Source organism: Atractosteus spatula, chromosome 9 (assembly GCF_055471065.1).
Source record: "Atractosteus spatula isolate fAtrSpa1 chromosome 9, fAtrSpa1.hap1, whole genome shotgun sequence".
Taxonomy (NCBI): Eukaryota; Metazoa; Chordata; class Actinopteri; order Semionotiformes; family Lepisosteidae; genus Atractosteus; species Atractosteus spatula.
This window is the reverse complement of record NC_142714.1, coordinates 27,800,664-27,819,907: the sequence shown is the minus strand read 5'-3', so window position 1 is coordinate 27,819,907 and position 19,244 is coordinate 27,800,664. Positions and strand designations below refer to the sequence as shown.

Genomic DNA, 19,244 nt, shown 5'->3' with positions numbered 1-19,244 from the left:
CAATTTCTTGTGAGCCTGACTTTCAGATATGATGAAGACATCTCAAACCATTGTTAAGTAATTCCCTTTGTTCTCTGGCCAATGATGAACATTGTGCAAAGGTTTTATGAGGGAACTTTTTGCAGCTGTTTCAGTAATTTTCACAGTTAAGACTGAACTGAATGAAGAACACAGTTGAGTGCATAAAGAAAAGTGTGTGTAGCTCCATCAACTTGAACAAGTAAATATTGAGGTATTGAGCCCAAGAAGTCCCCAGCTGCAGTGGTTGCTAAAGAAAAGGCACGGGTATGGAAGGGGCTCAGAGGGGCCATGGAGAATGACTGCTTGATGGCCTCGAAGATGCTCTATGACTCAGGAGGGGAAGGCAGGACATTACCAAGGCAGGTAAGAAAAGTCTGTCAAGTTTGCCCTGCTCAGCCACCACTACCCTCACCAAGAAAAAGTGGTTAGAAAATGAGATGAAATAATACATATAAATCTGACCCCTTTGTCTCTCGCCAGCAAGACTCTGTAAGCTTGTGCGACCTGTTTTGAGTTCTAAATGCTACAGTATATTTAAGTGCCTTTTTATTTTCTAGTGATCACAACAGTTAATTAACACTGTCTGTCTACCAAACACCCAGTGCACATTATACAAAACCAGCTCCAAAGTAAATATAGAGATCAAAGAGGAACTTGTTGGGGTTTTTTTTGCTGGTTTTGAGATATTATTTTTCGTACTGTATAATAAAGAGAATTGTTTTTTAAAGTAACAGATATAGTAAAGGTATGTTTGTAACAGAGACTCGTTATCAAAAGATCACTGTTATGGCACCTTGTGTAACAGTGTGTATAACAGCACCTTCAAATCTCTAATTTAGTAAAGAACTAAAACTTTTAAAAGCTTAATTAAGAAATCCATTAAGTAAATAGCTATACAGATGGAAAGGAAGCCAGCAGAGAGAAGACTGCTCCTGGTCTGGTACTAAAAAATCCTGTCCTAATTAAACCTCAGAATTAGAATCTGTCATCTTACCTTGGGATGAACGTTGAAGTATTTGTTTGTCTCAAAATTCTTCCTCTCATTCTCAGCGTAGTAGAGCAGGAAGCTGTCCTTAATGATGAAAAACCTTCAGGAGGCAAACAGGTCTCAAATAAGCTAAGAAATGCAATTCTTACACCTCAGGATGAAATAAACTAGAGACTACAGTTCAAAAGTAAGGAAAACAAGCCCCAACAGACAGTCACAGGGTGCACTATTGTGGAGTAGCACATTATTGAAAAGCTACCATAGACACCGGTGAAACCGAAGGCGTTTCCTAAGATTGGGAGACATGCTGTATTTGTATGACAAATCAAGTTGAAAACTGTAACGCTAGATTAATTCTCTAAACTCTTCATACTGTACATTTTTTAATTAATAATTTTGCAAAAATCCCTGGCGCCAAAGGTTTTTATTATTAAATATATTTAAAAGATAACCATGGATGAAAACCACCCTCCTACTGAAACTCAGGTTATAAAAAATCTATTTTGAAAGCGGAGTGATGCAGACTTTAGAATTTACTGATAAAAAGCTGTCAAGATGATAACCAAGAAAAAAAACTATGGTTATGACACAGAAACAGGTATTGCAACACATTGAGAATGTATGCTCTTCTGAGCTCTGTTATTAGCTCAATAACTCATAGTACAGTTTGTGATTATCTAAACAGTAGCCTTATCCTTAAATTGAAAAGTCAAACTGAACAAGTAATGTTGTTTGTCGTGATGTTCTAAATTACCATTACAGGAGCTCATCAATTTTTTAAACTGAACAAAATCCAAGTAAAACATCTGGCAGAAAAAAACACTGAATTAACCCCACTGGGAAATGAGCCTTTAAGGAGTCACTTGATTTCTTTCTTTATACTTTTTAAAGTTTTCCTGTTTCTGAAGTGCAATTACAAAAAAAATTTTGATGATTATTCCAAATATTTCTTGGAAATATTCCTGTATCCTAAAACAAATTGACACTCAGAAAACCAGTTTATTAGCTTTACAAGCCAGAGAACTATCTTGTCATTATTGAAAACTGTCTACACAAGGTGCTTATTAAATATAAACACAGCTTTAAAAACTGTTCTTATAGTGTAATCAAGCATATATAGTGATGACAGATTTGAAGTGTCAAAGCCAAGCTGACTTGCAATCAGAATGGTTAGTCACTGCACCCAATGGCAAATGCACCCATTGGTCACTGCACCCAATGAAGAACACTGAATGAGAGGAAGCACACAGGACAGCCAGATATTTGTTGGGCTTCTTCAGCTACTGTGGTGCAGCATGGCTCGAGAGATGAATGAGGCAACTAGTGCCGACTGGTTGTCCAGATTTGTTTAGATTTAGATTTTTCATAAAAGACAATGTGAATGAGTCACTTTTTGCCACTGAAGGAGATGTCAAGTGTAGCAAAGACTAAGGTGTGATCTATGAGATTCATTTAAACAAAAGAGATAAAAATAACAGGCCTTGGAGTGGTAGTTAGGAGCTACAGTACACTGGAATGAAGAATCTGGAGAGTGCAATATACATACAAGTCTTTTTGGAGGTATTTCCCTGCTTTTTACCCTGCTTCCTCCTTGCAACTGGCCTACTTCTGGCATTACCTCACTCTGGAGTTCACATTACAACCACAACATCTGGGCCAAACTCAGAGCAGCTGCATTAACATGTGGTTCCTATCACCCAGCCAACAGGATGAAGTAGGATCATACTTACCATAGCTTAATTGGCTATTACACATTGTTAAGAAAAACAACACAATGTTTTAAAATCATGGAAGATATTGAAAAAGTTAACCCAAAGTATAACCTCATAATAAGTAGTGAATTCGGATCCAAAGATACAAGTGGAAATTAAGAGAGTGATCTTTTAAAGTTGAAAACAGGAAGCACATCTTTACATATAGGGTTATATAGGGTTTAAAGATGAGTGCCTGGAATAGACTGTCCTGCAATGTCATAGAAGCAGATTTTTTAAGGTATTTTTGAAATGTTGAACAAAATCATTGGATCAATAAACTAGCACCAAACAAAGAACAAGATAAGGTCTAGTGGCACTCACTTTTTAAATCAATCTTATGTTCTTAAGTCAAAAATACAGATGGTAATTTTTTCTTTATAAGCTTCAATGTAATAATCACCACCTGTCATTATCTTGACCCACTGCTAGAAACACACCCTCTGAAACCTACACAGTTAACCCTACCCTACAGCACAAACAGGAGAGTCCACAAGTGGTCTAAGAACTGACTTATGTCTCCCTGATGAAGACCTATTCACAGCAAGGTAAAAACCCTCCCCACCCATGGAGTTCCTGGAGCATTTTGAAATATGTTTCTTAAAAAAATATAATTGTAAAAATGATTGTGAGTAAATTAATGATAATAATTAAAACCTCTAATGAAGCAGATAACTATGCCAAAGACTAGCACTGTACTGTAGTCCGAAACTGAACAAGGGGACATACTAGGATCTGCATGTTCCTATTGCATAAGAAAAATTGGTCCATATCACAATGATTTGAGAAAGCAATATGATCACCACTGTTCAATGATAGTGGAAATTCATTCTTTAAGGCAGGACTCCTCCTCACTGAAAGGTGAAAGTTGAAAACAACTGGATAAAATTCAGGAACCAATTATCTGCACAAAAAGGTTGATCGTCTAAAAAAACCTTTTGAGATACAGAGGAGAAAAAAAGAAAGAAATGTACATTATTTATTACAATATGCAAAGGTTATTTATCTGTTTTTAATTTAAACATTCTGTTTTTTTATGAACAATTAAGATACTTTCAATATTTTAGATGCTTAATGAACTTTGAATAAACAGATTTAAAAATTATATAACTCAATAATATTTAAATTTTGTGAGATGTATATACGACTTAAAAAGTCATTTATAACTATTACGCATTCTGCATGCTTTCCTAATCGCTAAACGGTCTCGCGTTCCCACACGCACAGTGTTAAACACTCACGCCGCAACTAATTTTCCTATCACAGTTCACTCCTGTCACTATATCAGTTTCCCTCTTTTCTCACTTCCCTGCTTACTATTGCGGATTCTCTTCTTGAGCTCCCTAGTGTGTGTTATTTTCTCCTTCATTTGTTCGCTGCCTGGCTTCCTAGCTTGTTCTATGGTTTACGATTTTTGCCCTTGTGATTTGGATTTGTAACTCACAGCTTAAATCGCCCTTTTGTCTAGCCTTGTTTTTTACGGATCCCCTAAGGCTTTCTTTTTGAGCCCATTATTGTTTACTTACAATAACTTTATTAAACTTAAGAACACATGACAATAACAGGCCATTTATCCTATCAATGCTTGTTATTTTCCTCTACACTGAGTGAATCTATCATAGCATCAAGCTTAAAATTGGTAATGCAGATCACGCAATAACTGTCTATGTAAACAAAGTATTTTCTAATATTAGTGTAAAATTGGCTATTAACCATCCATCCATTTTCTAACTGCATCATCCAATTGAGGGTCATGGGGCAGCCGTGCACCAGTCCATTTCAGGGCCTGTATCATCATTATATCAAGATGGCACCAATCAATGGCGACATCTCGTGTGTAGCTCTCTCATTTTATTTACGTGTTATGTCTCGTTTTATATGCAAAAAAATACAGCCATTACATATGACCGACAAACACTGGACTTGAGATTCAGAGCTTTGGATCTAGCTTCAGTGAAATTGAACGTACACGTCTTTGCTTCTCAAGCACAGAGCAAACAGGGACACAATCATAAAAGGAAGCAGTGTAAGAGACGTGGCGTGTTAGTGCAGCTCCGGCAGGGCGCCTGCCGGCCCCAGCTCCCCAGCATCCTGCTTGCAAATGTGCAATCGCTGGACAGTAAGAATGAAGAACTTCACTGTCACATCAACACTCAGTGCAACTTGAGAGACTCCTGTGCCTTCTATTTCACTGAAACCTGGCTGAAACCCAGCTTTCCCAATGCCGCTGTACAACCCTCTAGATTCACACTTGACAGAATGGACTGCACAGCTGATTCTACCAGAAAGAAGAAAGTAGGTGGAGTGTGTTTCATGATTAACAATCTTTGGTGCACTGACATAGAAATTCTCTACAGATCTTGCTCATTTAATCTGGAATACCTCCCTATTAAATGTCACCCTTTCTACCTACCGAGGGAATTTACGGCTGTTATTATGCATCATCAGCAAAAATGAAACCATGCATCTGCAAGCTGTTTCTATTGGGGAAGCAAAAATTAAAACAAGCATCCGGAAGTTGTTTCTATTGGGGACTTTCACCACTGTAACCTTAAAAAAGTAATACCAAAGTACTTTCAGCATGTCTTTGATCCCACTAGAGGGAGTAACACACTAGATCACTGCTATACTACCATTAAAGGAGCATAGCCCTCCATTTTACAACCACATTTCTGGAAGTCTGACCACTCCTCCATGCTCCTCCTTCCCATTTACAAGCAGAAGCTAACGACCGTGCCACCCACAGTAAAGACCATGCAGGGCTGGTCAGGCGCTGCTGAGCAAGAACTCACAGACTGTTTTGAAATGACTGATTGGTGTACATTCAAAGATTCGTCCACTGATCTAAATGAGTATACAGAGGTGGTCACATCCTATGTCAACTACTGTGTGGATAGATGTGTTCCTACCAAGAAGATCAGGATATATCCAAATCAGAAGCCCTGGATGAACGTTTGTGCCAAACTTAAAACACAGTCCGCTGCCTTCCAATCAGGTGACAGAGAACTGCATAAAAAAATTAAGGTATGACCTGGAGAAAGCTATAAAACTCTCAAAACAAGGACAAATTAGAAAAACAACTTGGGGGCACATGTGGCAAGGTTTGCAGAATATCACGAACTACAAAAGCAACAGCAGTGGTATTTCCTCCACTGAAGCATCTCTTCCAGATGAGCTGAACATCTTCTACTCCAGTTTTGAGGCTCAGAACACCGAGCCCGCTACAAGGCTCCCAGTAAACCAGGGGACTTTGTGTTACAGCTCTCTAAACATGAGCAGCGTAGAGCCTTTAAGAGAGCGAAAACCCGCAAAGCAGCCAGCCCAGATGGTGTCTCATGTCCTTAAAACCTGTGCAGACCAGCTATCTCCAGTGTATACAGACATTTTTAAACTCTCTCTGTCCCTGTCAATTGTACCAGGGTGTTTTAAGCAAACCACAATTGTGCTACTGCCCAAGAAGACCAAGGTAACTTGCTTGAATGATTACCATCCAGTGGCACTCAGTTCAGTTGTCATGAAGTGCCTGGAAAGTAGTACTGTACTGTAGTACTGTCCTACATAAATTGCTCTATTCTGGACTCCCTTGACCATTCAGTTTGCTTACCGCCCGATAGGTCAGTTGATGATGCCATATCTCTAGCACTTCAGACTGCTCTAGAACATTTAGACAGACGGGGTACCTATGCTAGGATGCTGTTTATTGATTACAGCTCAGCCTTCAACACAATTGTTCCCGCCAAGCTGATCCCAAAACTCAGGAATCTGGACTTATGCCACTCTATCTGCAACTGGATACTGGATTTCCTCACTGGTAGACCTCAGGTGGTGAAAATTGGCAACAATATCTCCTCTACAGTGATCCTAAACAATGGAGCCTCACAAGACTGCTGTCTCAGTCCTAGGCTATACTCCTTGTTTAGCTACAACTGTACAGCCACCTGCAGCAGCAACCACATCATTAAGTTTGCAGATGACACTACTATTATTGGGCTGATCAACAACAACGATGTGTCCACATACAGGAGTGAGGTAGAACAACTTACAAGATGGTGCCTTGACAACAATCTGGCCCTCAATGTCAATATTAAAAAAAAAAACTTATTGTGGACTTCAGGAGACCCAGAGGGAGTCACGCCCCAATCAGCATCAATGGCACAGCAGTGGAAACTGTCAGCTGCTGCAGGTTTCTTGGCCTGCAGATCTCCACTGCCCTGGCTTGGACTCACAATACTAGTGAATCTGAAAACAGCACAACAGCGCTATTGCCGCAGCACCAGTGAAAGTGTCCCCACTAGTGGCACACTGTGTGGTACAGCAGTACTACCATGCATGACAGAGATGCACTACAAAAGGTTGTAATAACAGCACAGAGGACCATAGGATATGATTTAGCAATCAGTGAGATCCACACAATGTGCTGTTGCAATGAAGCCCAATCCATCATTCAGGACCCCAACCATCCCGGCCACAAACTGTTCTTCCCCCCTACCCTCTGGTAAGCGGTACCACACTGTTAAAGCAAGGACCACTAGACTCAAGAACTGCTTCTATCCCACTGCAGTGCATCCTCAACAACAGCTAACTGCAAGGTCTAAGACTCAATACATATCTGCACACTGCACTTTTTACATAGTCTACCCTTTTTTATTCCTGGTTTCACTACTACATATTTATTTATTTTTCCACAATATATTTATTGTTCCTGTTGTCTACATTGTGTAGTGTTGTCTGTTGTACTGTGTATGTCCTGAGAGATCAGCAACATTAAGAATGGTATACGTGTACATAAGGCAATAAGCTACTCTACTCTACTACTTAACCACTTCCCAGTTATTACCAAGCATTTTGCTATGGACACTGGTTTCTATTCCTTCAAAATTTTAACATATCAATCTGATCCCCTGTCAGATGTCTTGTACTTAGACTGATCAGATTTCATTCCTGTAACCTGTCCTCTTACCTTGTTTTCTTAAGACCTTCTATAAAGTGTCAACCACACTTGCATGCAGTGCTTCAGATTTGCTGATCATGATGCATTTTTAATGAATCATGAAAACTAAATTTGCAGATGATTCAAAATCTGAAGGAATGGCAAACAGCAGCAAGGGAATTACAAAAAGACTAAATCAGGTCTTGAGCAGACATATATTGTCACAAATAGAACTTTAGTGATTATTTGAAATGAAAATGCCAAAGCCCTTTAGTTCTCAAGAATCACAGCTGTCCATTCCTAACTTACCTGAATACATTAACTTAATAAATTAATCTAGCCCGCATACTGTACTTTACAAATTCATACTTCAAAGGAGACCTATAAGACCCACTTGGTTGTGACTCTCCAGGACCATAGTTTACCAGTACTGGTCTAGATGCTGTGCAATAAATCTACATTGTCTCCTAGGTCCTTTTCCTGCAGTAGGCTTTTATAATTCTGAATCTCCCATGGTTAAATTATGTCTTACAGTAGAAGAGGCAGAAGTCTCTTGAAGTTGCAGGCATTAGAAACACTTAAGATAAACAATTTACTTTACCAATTGCTCTTAAGTAAAAGTTATTTTTAAGGAGAAGTTATTTATAGCCATTAGTAAAACTCTTCCAAAAGCCACTCATGACTAACTGGAGAATTGAATATCATGTTTTTGATTCGCAGTTTCAGCAGTTGTGAATTAGGCCTTAAGCCTTTAAAATGTTTAGAAGATGTTCCTGTTATAATATAATAATAATAATAATTGCTTCTGGACACTCCACTCAAAGCGTTTTACAGGTAATGGGGACTCCCCTCCACCACCACCAATGTGCAGCATCCACCTGGATGATGCAACGGCAGCCATAGTGCGCCAGAACGCTCACCACACATCAGCTATCAGTGGGGAGGAGAGCAGAGTAATGAGTAACCAATTCATAGATGGGGATTATTAGGATGCGATGATTGGTAAGGGCCAATGGGAAATGTGGCCAGGATGCCGGGGTTACACCCCTACTCTTTTCGAGAAACACCCTGGGATTTTTAATGACCACAGAGAGTCAGGACCTTGGTTTTACGTCTCATCCGAAGGACGGTGCCTGTTTTCGGTATAGTGTCCCTGTTAATATACTGGGGCATTAGGACCCACATGGACTGCAGGGTGAGCGCCCCCTGCTGGCCTCACTAACACCTCTTCCAGCAGCAACCTTAGTTTTTCCCAGGAGGTCTCCCATCCAGGTACTGACCAGGCTCACACCTGCTTAGCTTCAGTGGGTTGCCAGTTATGAGTTGCAGGGTGATCTGGCTGCTGGCTATATAATATATTGAATATCTCCTTTTTCCAGTACATCTCTGCTCTTCCCTTTTCCCTCGAAAAGATTTCCGACTTTTGCACAAGATTTAAATATATGTAATGTGCAGAATATTAGAAACAATGCAGTTAAAGTACACAAAATATACTTTTCCATCAATTGTACCTTATTTGACTATCTTTACTGCAATACATCAATTCCTCATATTTTCCATTGGTGTAACTTCTCCCATTTCATGTAGATTTTGATTTGCTTTCAGGAAATACATGTTGACATTTTAAATCTTATTATATTCTTATTTCAAAATAAAATTTTCTTAGAACACTTTAGTGAAAGTCAACAGATTTTTCTCTGGACCATAAACTTGAATTTAACCTTCACTCATTATAGAGGTCTTGTATCTTGGAGATCTTGCAAAGCTTTTGCTTCTAATTTGAACAAGAAACATGATCAAAATTTACATTTAGAAATTACATTCCTATAGTATTGTTGTAAAATAATAAAAATAAAGTGTAAGATTACAAATCTAGACTTAAAATGAATTGAAATACCTTACCAGTTACTTTCGGAGCCGTGGTAGCTCAGACAGCTAGGGCGTCTAGCTCCTGACTGGAAGGCCCCTGGTTCAGGCCCCAGGTAGGGGCAAGCCATGTAGCTTGTTCTAATTCATTCCAGACGGCTCCCAAGTCTTTCCCTTGCTTTCCAAATGAGTACTGGGGGTAACAGGCCAGCCGGGGAGCGGGATACTGACCACATCACCTCCACCTCCAGTGTCAGATGGCTGAGGAAAAAATGGTGGCCCTTGCCCCCCATTCCCCCATGGGTCTTTATGGCCTGAAAAGGGGACCTAACTTACCTACCTACCAGTTACTTTCACTAAAACATCATAAATGAATGTTTATCTTATATTAAGGCAATTAAAGACAACAACCCTTTGCCCAGTAAAGATTTCCAGGATTTCTGCTCCCAAATCTGCACTTCTAAAGCAGGCACAGACATGCTCATTATCATGACCAGTCCATAGCTCTGGTCCTGGACAGCCACAAGCCTTCTGGTTATCATTCCAGCCAATCTCTAAATAACTAAATTGGATCATTCAACTGCCTAAATATGAGGTATTCCAAATGCCTTGCCCCTGTAAACTTTAGAGCTACTGTATCTTTAAAAGATGCAGAACTGAAATTCTACAGCATTGGAGTGCTACATTTAAGTACATGTTTCTCAAAATAGTGCATAAAGTTTTCGAGATTAATTCACAGAGCAAGTAGTGCAGTGTAGATCCATAAAGTATAGTTTTATGCATGACCACACATTGCCATAGCAGTCATACTTGAAAGATACTGGATACACAACATACTCTCCACACAATTAATGAAACTATGTTAGCAACAGTACTACTCCTTGTTTTACCAAGAATTTGGACATCAGACAAAGCAGAGATATACAGTTTCCAAGATGGAGTGTTGTGCACTGAATGCAAGCCAAGATCTTGAAGGTAACGTGGTAATGTGTAAGAAATTCAAGGTATCATCATCAAAAGAAACAATTGCAGACACATTTCCTAGACAGTTTAGAGAAGTCCTTTGTGGTATGTAAAGGTATTTTGAGATTTTTAATATTTTGTTTAGAATATTTTCAAGTCTTTAACTCACAGCAAATGGCCAAGAACTTCCTCATTTTTTTGCAACAAGCCATAATCAGGATTCTCAGTAAAAATGAATACAGCTTTGGAAGCTTTGTGAACAATAATGATTTCACAGTTTTCAGCTCAGCTCAGCCACATACTCCTGAGTCTCCGAATGGCTAGATTTAATAACAGATAATTTAACACAGAATGAATATATAAAGCAAACAAATTGATCAATTTTTATCCCCTGTACTACAGTAAAAGAAAGAAATCAACTGATACTTTCAAATTACAAGAAAGAATTTGGACAGACACTGTTATGGAAAAATTGCCATTCTCAGATGCAATTATGAGTCACAATGCATATGTGTGACGATCATCAACAATTTACTTAAAGCACCTACTGGTGTTCTCTACTATTTTAACAACTGAAACTCTTATTAATACAGCTTAGTTTGGATCAGGAGGTTTTGATTATAGAATTGGTATTTACTCCTCTCCACATATCCATATTGATAAAAGGATAGTTTTTTTTTTACAGCAAATTACAGATCAGTCAGGATTAACTGTAAACTTAAACCAAAGGGGGCCATATTTCAGCAGAACTTCAACATTGAACTGTTTCAGCCCAGTAGCATACATTTAGTAAAAAGAGAAAACTGCAATTGATGGACTTTTCAATCAATTATATTTAATAAAGTATTATATCTAATGACACTGTACACATCTTACATATGTACATAAAGAAATAAACATATTAAAAAATAACAACAATAAAAAGTCTATTAATAGTTAAATTAATTAATTGTTTTGAACAAAAGGCAAAGCTATTTCATGTGCATTTAAGTTTTAAACATTTTTAGATTCATGGTTTCATACATAAGGCAAATAATTCCAACTGAAACTTTATACGGAGACAAGAAAAGCCCAGTCATCTACAGTTTACAACCTGGTTTGTGGTTAAAACAGCAAACCAGCATCTTCTGAATTTAATGCATGAAAAAAGGCAAGATAATGTTACAAGGTCCCTCAGATACAGTGAAGCAAGGTTATATAAAGCTTTGCAAAACCTGTTATAAACATTCCTTATAATGAAAAGACTGCGTACCTCTTGGACCACTTGCCTGTTGGACGTCCGAACAGCCTCTTCCACAGGACCCCATGGAGCTGTACCTTAGTGCTGATGTCCAGGGCATCAGTGTCCGTATGCGCCATAGAAAAGGAAGGCGAGATTGAGGTGGGCCTGGAAGTGAACATTGTCCCGATAAAAGAGAAAGGAGAACTGGCACTGCAAGCCAGATATTCAGCCAGGCAGAAAGATGCTGCTGCCAATAAAGCTGGAGGGAGAGGCAGACTGAGAGAGCAATTATGACAGTGAGAGAGCAGGAAATGCTAAATCTGGGAAGGGCTAGTCAATATTTTTCTCTGCTGTTGCCTGCCTGTAAAAAAACTTCTATTTATATTATTTTCTGCTGCTTTAACAAATGGGATATTTATACCACACAGGGAGCACACAGTATAAGCTCCATACACAGATCATATCTACTCAGTACGGGGAGGGTGTTATCTACAGATTTTAAAATGTTGTTCTTTCTTCTCTCTTCTGTTATGAGACACTAATTTTGTCTTGAACTCATACTTCTGTCTAGCTGCACTTCTCTAATGCCACATATTATCGTTCTCACTCTGGATGATACAAAGCACAGGAAGATACTGTTATAATGTGCCAATACCTTTGATTCACACTTCAGCATCTTTAAGTTTCCTGATATGGAAGATGATGATTTTCAAGTTTTTTTAGTACATTTGTTAACCAACATGAAATAGTCCACACAGCAGGCTTGCAGAACAATGATTTCTATTTGTCAGATCAGATAAGGTGAAGTTATACAGCCATACCAGCTTGCACATGCCTGAAGTTCAGTGATCTCCAAAGTTTAGGAGGCTCAGGCTTGGTCAGCACTTGGAGTGACTCCCAGTGCCATAAGCTTTTAAGAATTTCACTACCCTGGTGCATATGACAAATAAACTGAACTGAAGGTAAACATTTCCTGAAACAGAGGTGCTTTCCTGAAGCAGAAAACATACATCTTATAAGAACTTTCAGCAGTGACTACAGCTATTGACCTTCTTGTTTTTAGACTAAGGGGTGTTAATGGACCTGATATGGATCTTCATATCCCAACCATTTGATCAACTGCAGCGGCACTGGAGGATACCAAAGCTCAACTCAGACATCTCTTACTGGCTTGAACATTCCCCTCATCAGCTGGTGGTCTCTGTGATGCTGGTGCAATTGTTGACCCCCAGAGAACATTTTTTTTAACCTATGTCATGAGACAGGGTAAAGACTAATTAATACTGATCATTTCCTCACTGTGACCTTGACAAAAAAAGGTAGACCAATGTACAGTATATGGATAATTCGATATCCCAATTTTAGAAAAATTGTCTGATTTTGTGTTTGATTTTGAACTGAAAAGCACCTTAACCAGCTGATTCCAGTAGTCACTAATGTATTTTTGTCAAGAAGATCAATGTGTTCTAACTGTCCGGTTGCAGAGAGTAGGGCCCTCCCTCAATAGTGAACTAGTTATTTAAAAGCATAAACGACTAACTACATATGCAGAAGTTGTTTTTTTTTTTACACAGCACATGAAACGGCTTAGAGGCAGATAAGCAGGATTTAATAAGAAAGCGCATAAAATACTTGTAGGCGTACATTCCTACAAGTACTTAGGGGTACACCTGGATGATAAGCTGGAGTGGTCTGGTAACACTGATGCCCTGTACAAGAAAAATCAGAGTCAACTCTATTTTCTTAGGAGACTCAGGTCCTTTGGTGTGTGTGGAACACTGCTACACATTTTTTATGAATCAGTGGTGGCGGCGGCCATCTTCTACGCTGTGGTGTGCTGGGGCAGCAGCATCATGACAAAAGATGCAAATAAACTCAATAAACTCATCAAGAAGGCTGGCACTGTGCTGGGGATGAGCCTTGACCCCATGGAGGTGGTGGCTGAGAGGAGAATGCTGAACAAGCTCACAGCCATCATGAACAACACCTCTCATCCGCTTCATGGGACTGTTACTGGGCAGCGGAGCACATTTAGCAATAGACTGCTCCAGCTACGGTGTTCAAGGGAACATTTCCGCAGGTCTTTCCTCCCGGCGGCTGTCAGGGTGTATAACGCTGCCCTAGGCTAGGACTGTTAGCCCTTCATTTGCTCCTCTATGGACAGCATGTTTACTCCATTGTACTTTTTGGACAATCAGTCTGTATAAACCTATGCACATTTTGCACATATTTTATTGTTTTTACAGCGACTATGATCAGCACATTTTGCACACACCTATGTATTTATTTATTTTTATTTATTTTGTTTGTCTTTTGTTTTATAACTATTCTGATGTCTGTTTTGCTTGTCTTGGGCTGGACTGCTGTAACACATCAATTTCCCTACGGGATTAATAAAGTATTATCTATCTAAAGACTTTTTTGGTATTTTTTGGAATTGAGGAGAGGTTACAATTCAAATTTATTCAATATCGCTTAGGAATAAAAAAAATGTAAGCTCAGATTTTGATCATTTTTTAAGGAGATTTGCTGGAACTCTGAAACTCTGAGTACACCTCCGTACAGAAGCCAATAAGGATCTCCTTAGAGTTACTCACCAGTCTTTTATCAATTCAAGTACATAGCTTCAAGGAGAAATAGTTGTTTCTTATCATTGTCTGAAAAGTCTAGAATAACAGCATCTTTATTACCCCCTGACAGAATTGTCAGCACAAACAAATGGGCTAAAGCAATCCAACCACTAGAGGTAGTATATGATCTAATTTTATTCATGTTATGTCATGTTAGGATTCTTCAACAGCAAAAGTCCATGCTATTGTTTCTTACAGACAGAACTATTGCAATGACTTCTTAGTCAGACAGGCCAAATACATGGATGCTGCCTAGTATGCTAATTAATTAATTGTCTGCCTTGGCATTGGGAAATGGAACTGGCAGACAGCTGTCTAGAGATGACAGGTGTCTAAATTATAATAAGGCCAATCTAATGGGGTTTTGTAGGTTTCACACCAGTATCACTTCTGATCTTCTGCCAGAGGTGATGTCTCCATTTTTGAGAGGTAGGATGAGGTATGACAAACATGTCATCTGAATCTCACAGCACTGTTATAGGGAGGTTGCTGAGACCTCTTTATAAACCAAGGCATAGCGAGTAGGCAGCTTCTATTGCTGATATGTCTGAGAAATTAAACATCAGTGTTCTTAGACAACTAGTAATCTAATTATAATTGATATGTTATCTCTTCAGTTTTGTGTTAGAAACCAATATACATACATATTGTTATTCTTGAAGTGAAGACAAATGTGAAAAAAGAATCAAAATCATTTAGTACTAAAATTACTTTACTTTCTATTGTATCCCTATAATGTGTAACTAGTTCAAGTAGGTAGGTGCGTCAGCATGCATAGGCTGCAAAGGAACAGGTAATGGGTTTTTTCCATGCTGAAAAGAAAGGAACAATGTTTCAGCATGGAATAAACCTGCTACCTGTTCCTTTATAGAGTTTAATTTACACATTTGTATACCCATGAATTTTATGTTTCAGTTATTGTTTTGCACTTACAATGAAAATGAAACGTTTAAGTATTGGGACATCTTGACAATTATTTTTTCATCATGGATGATTCTCTAGTTTTGGTTTATGACTTTCAGCTGAAGAGGCAGACCCAAACAGTAATTTCCAAAGACTAGAACCAAGGCTATACATTCATCTCTCTTTCATGTTTCCATTTAATGCAACATAGAACATTTGAGCAATTAGAAATACCTGTCAGACATTTTTCACATCTATGTTGACCTGAAAAAAAATCATTCTAACATAATTCAAGGTGTATAAAAATATCCAGAAAGAAAATACCAACATTCTTTACTTTCGCCTCATATTTATCTTTTTTTTCTAAAACAAATTTCAAATTACACAGTAAAAATAGCAAACTTCACTGTAGCCTATTAATCTGAGGCAGACCAGGGTCATTGAGGTGTCTGATCCTCTCCAGCTGTGGTAACATTCTTGTCCATCAATGCCACTTTCTTTAACTGGCTCTGCTCTGACTGTCAGGCAGCATTCTGTTTTCCTTGGTCTTCATAAGCCTCCTTTGGCCCCCAGTCAATTACAGGATTCAGTTTTTGGCTTATTATGTTTAACTATTTAAATGCTTCCTCTTGGTCAGATAATACACAAACATTGTCTTCAGTTTCATTGTTATGCAGATGAAACTCATTAAACTTTAAAACTTTTGCCTCCATCACTTACTTTTTTGACTTTTTCAGGTGTCAGCTGTAGTCAGGAATCTGGCAGTCAAACTTGATCTTCTTTGCCTCTTGAGCCCACACAAAAAACAAAGACATCTTTTTTTTACCTTAAAAATATTGCCCGCATTATGCAATTTTATCAAGCCTGATGCTGAATACCTGATTCATGCATTTATAACATCATGCCTTGATTTCTGCGACTCTTTACTCTATGGGCTTCGACCAAAACTCTGTAGCTAGACTACGTACTCACACCAGACCCTGGCAGCAATCACTCCTACACTTAAGTCTCTATATTGGTTGCATACAAAGTCATATATTCAATAAAAGATATTGTTCCCGACATTTAAAGCTTTAAATAATCTGGTTCCATCATACATCTCTGAACACCTCCCTTTATATACAGTACCTTGCAAAAGTATTCAAACTCTTGACCAAGTTTCTAATTTTACTGAATTTCAAATCCTACATTGAAATTTAGTTCTCTGTGATATGTTTATTTCTAAGCACTGAAACTCAAAATTAATTTTAATGTGACATTGTTTTATGTTAGAAAAAATTCTTAAGAAACATAAAAAATTGAAATGGGCATAAGTATTCAATCCCTGTGTTGCAGAAGCTCTAAATTTTTACACAGGTGAAAAACAATTGCCCTAACGAGGACACAGTTGCCTTACAATTGGCCTCTATGTGGCAGTTATTTTAATGATTCACAGGTAATTTTTGGATAAAACCCCCAAGGTTAAGCGATCATTATTCAGGTTTTAAATCTGATGGAAAACTGTGAAAGAGCATTCCAAAGAAGTTAGAGATAAAGTAAAACAAATGCATACATTTGGAAAAGGGTTTCAAACAATATCCAAGGGTTTGGATATCCCAGTAGGCACCGGTTGTTCAATTATCAGTAATTGGAAGCTACACTAAACCACCCAGACACTGCCTAGAATAGGTCATCCCTCAAAATTCTGCAAGAACAGGAAGGAGACTTGTGAAAGAAGCCACAGAGAGGCCAACGATAACTTTGAAGGAGCTACAGAGTTCAGTAGCTGAGAGTGGAGTAAAGGTGCACCAGTCAACCATATCAAGAGCTCTGCATAACACCGGCCTTTATGTGAGGGTGACACAAAAGAAGCCATTACTCAAAAAGAACCATGTGAAAGTATGTCTGGAGTTTGCCAAAAACATGATAGTGACCCAGTTGTTATGTGTGAAAAGATTTTCTGGTGAGATATGCCCAAGATAGAGCTTTTTAGCCAAAATTCAAAGCGATGTGTGGAGCAAATCTAACACTGCCCACATCTCAAAAAACACCATAACTACAATGAAGTATGGTGGTGGTAGCATCATGCTGTGGGGCTGCTTTTCATCAGCAGGGACTGGGCATCTTGTTAAAATAGAAGGAAGAATGGATGGTGCAAAATACAGGGAAATACTGTAAGAGAACCTGTTTCAGTCTGCTAAAAAACTGAAGTGTGGACAGTGGACAGTGATCCCAAACACGACCAAATTAACATTGGAGTGGCTCAAGAACAAAAAGGTGAATGTCCTACAATGGCCCAGTCAAAGCCCTGATCTCAATCCAATTGAGAATCTGTGACACTATTTGAGAACTGCGGTGCACAAGCTTCATCCGACTAACCTGAACAACCTTGAGCAAATCTTCTTGGAAGAATGGGCTAAAATCACTCCTGAACAGTGTGCAAAGCTGGTACATACTTACCCCAAAAGACTGTTATTGCTGCAAAAGGTGGCTCTACAAAATATTAAAATGTGAAGATTGAATACTTATGCAAACAGCATATATCAGTTTTTTTATTTTTCTTAATATTTTCTAACATAAAACAGTGTCACATTAAAATAAGTTGGAGTTCCAGTGCTTTAAAATAAAAATATCACAGAGAACAAAATTTCAATGTACAATTTGTAATTCAGTAAAATGAGAGAATTGGTGAAGGGTCTGAATACCTTTGCAAGGCTCTGTATGTACTCTCTCCAATTGGCTGGGTCTTTGCTCATTTGCACCCAGGACTTAATCTCGGACTTTTGGTGACCATGCTTTTCTATCACTGCTCCATTTAAGTGGAATGCCCTTCATCGAACTTTTCAGATTTTGAATTTTCTTTGACTTTTCAAATCTAAACTAAAAACTCAACTTTTACCAGGGCCTATGTCAGATAGCCCTACATTCTATCCTGTATGTTCTTAATTTTTTTTACTTTACTTTTACTTTAATTTGTACTTTTTTTTGTCGTTTTCTTTATCACTATGTAAAACATTTTATTGTATCTAGATGTTATAATATCTAGTGTATACTTTGTAATTCATGTGTACACTGTAAATTACTCTAGACAAGTTAGTCTTATAATAATAATAATAATTGCTTACACTTATATAGCGCTTTTCTGGACACTCCACTCAAAGCGCTTTACAGGTAATGGGAACTCCCCTCCACCACCACCAATGTGCAGCATCCACCTGGATGATGCGACAGCAGCCACAGTGCCCCAGAACGCTCACCACACATCAGCTATCAGTGGGGAGGAAAGCAGAGTAATGAAGCCAATTCATAGATGGGGATTATGAGGATGCCATGATTGGTAAGGGCCAATGGGAACTTTGGCCAGGACGCCAGGGTTACAGAGTTACACCCCTACTCTTTTTGAGAAACGCCCTGGGATTTTTAATGACCACAGAGAGTCAGGACCTCGGTTTTACGTCTCATCCGAAGGACGGCGCCTGTTTACAGTATAGTGTCCCCGTCACTATACTGGGGCATTAGGACCCACACAGACCACAGGGTGAGCGCCCCCTGCTGGCCCTACTAACACCTCTTCCAGCAGCAACCTTAGTTTTTCCCAGGAGGTCTCCCATCCAGGTACTGACCAGGCTCACACTTGCTTAGCTTCAGTGGGTTGCCAGTTGTGAGTTGCAAGGTGATATGGCTGCTGGCTAATCTTGCTAGATTAATGGCAATGTACAGCATGGTTTCTTCATGTACTTACAGAAGTCCTCTCAAGTGTCTGTTCCTAGTGTCATCCTCCAGGCTCTCCAAGCCCTAGCTGTTACAATAAAGAATAAAAACTACAAACACACTTAGGAAATGGCTTCACTGTTGCGGTGGTGCTCAAACAAAGCAAAAAAGTAGAAAAAATTCAATAACATTTCAAAGCAGCATCGGGCATTACTGTGTCCCTCGCCACTAACAGCCAGGTCTCTGCAGTTACTGTACTTTATACAGATGCAACTTTATG

General features: G+C 38.8%; 1 protein-coding gene across 1 annotated transcript in view; it reads right to left on the bottom strand.

Moving 5' to 3' along the window:
- plekhd1 (pleckstrin homology and coiled-coil domain containing D1) overlaps positions 1 to 12,587 on the bottom strand; it is an 80,166-nt gene extending 67,579 nt beyond the window's left edge. The window contains exons 1-2 of the mRNA XM_088925700.1: positions 11,772 to 12,587; positions 1,016 to 1,109 (exon numbers count right to left, since the gene is read on the bottom strand). Coding sequence (XP_088781826.1) covers positions 1,016 to 1,109; positions 11,772 to 11,920 — 243 coding nt within the window. The 5' untranslated portion in view covers positions 11,921 to 12,587. The remainder of the gene's footprint in view (positions 1 to 1,015; positions 1,110 to 11,771) is intronic.
- Positions 12,588 to 19,244: the final 6,657 nt, after the last annotated feature.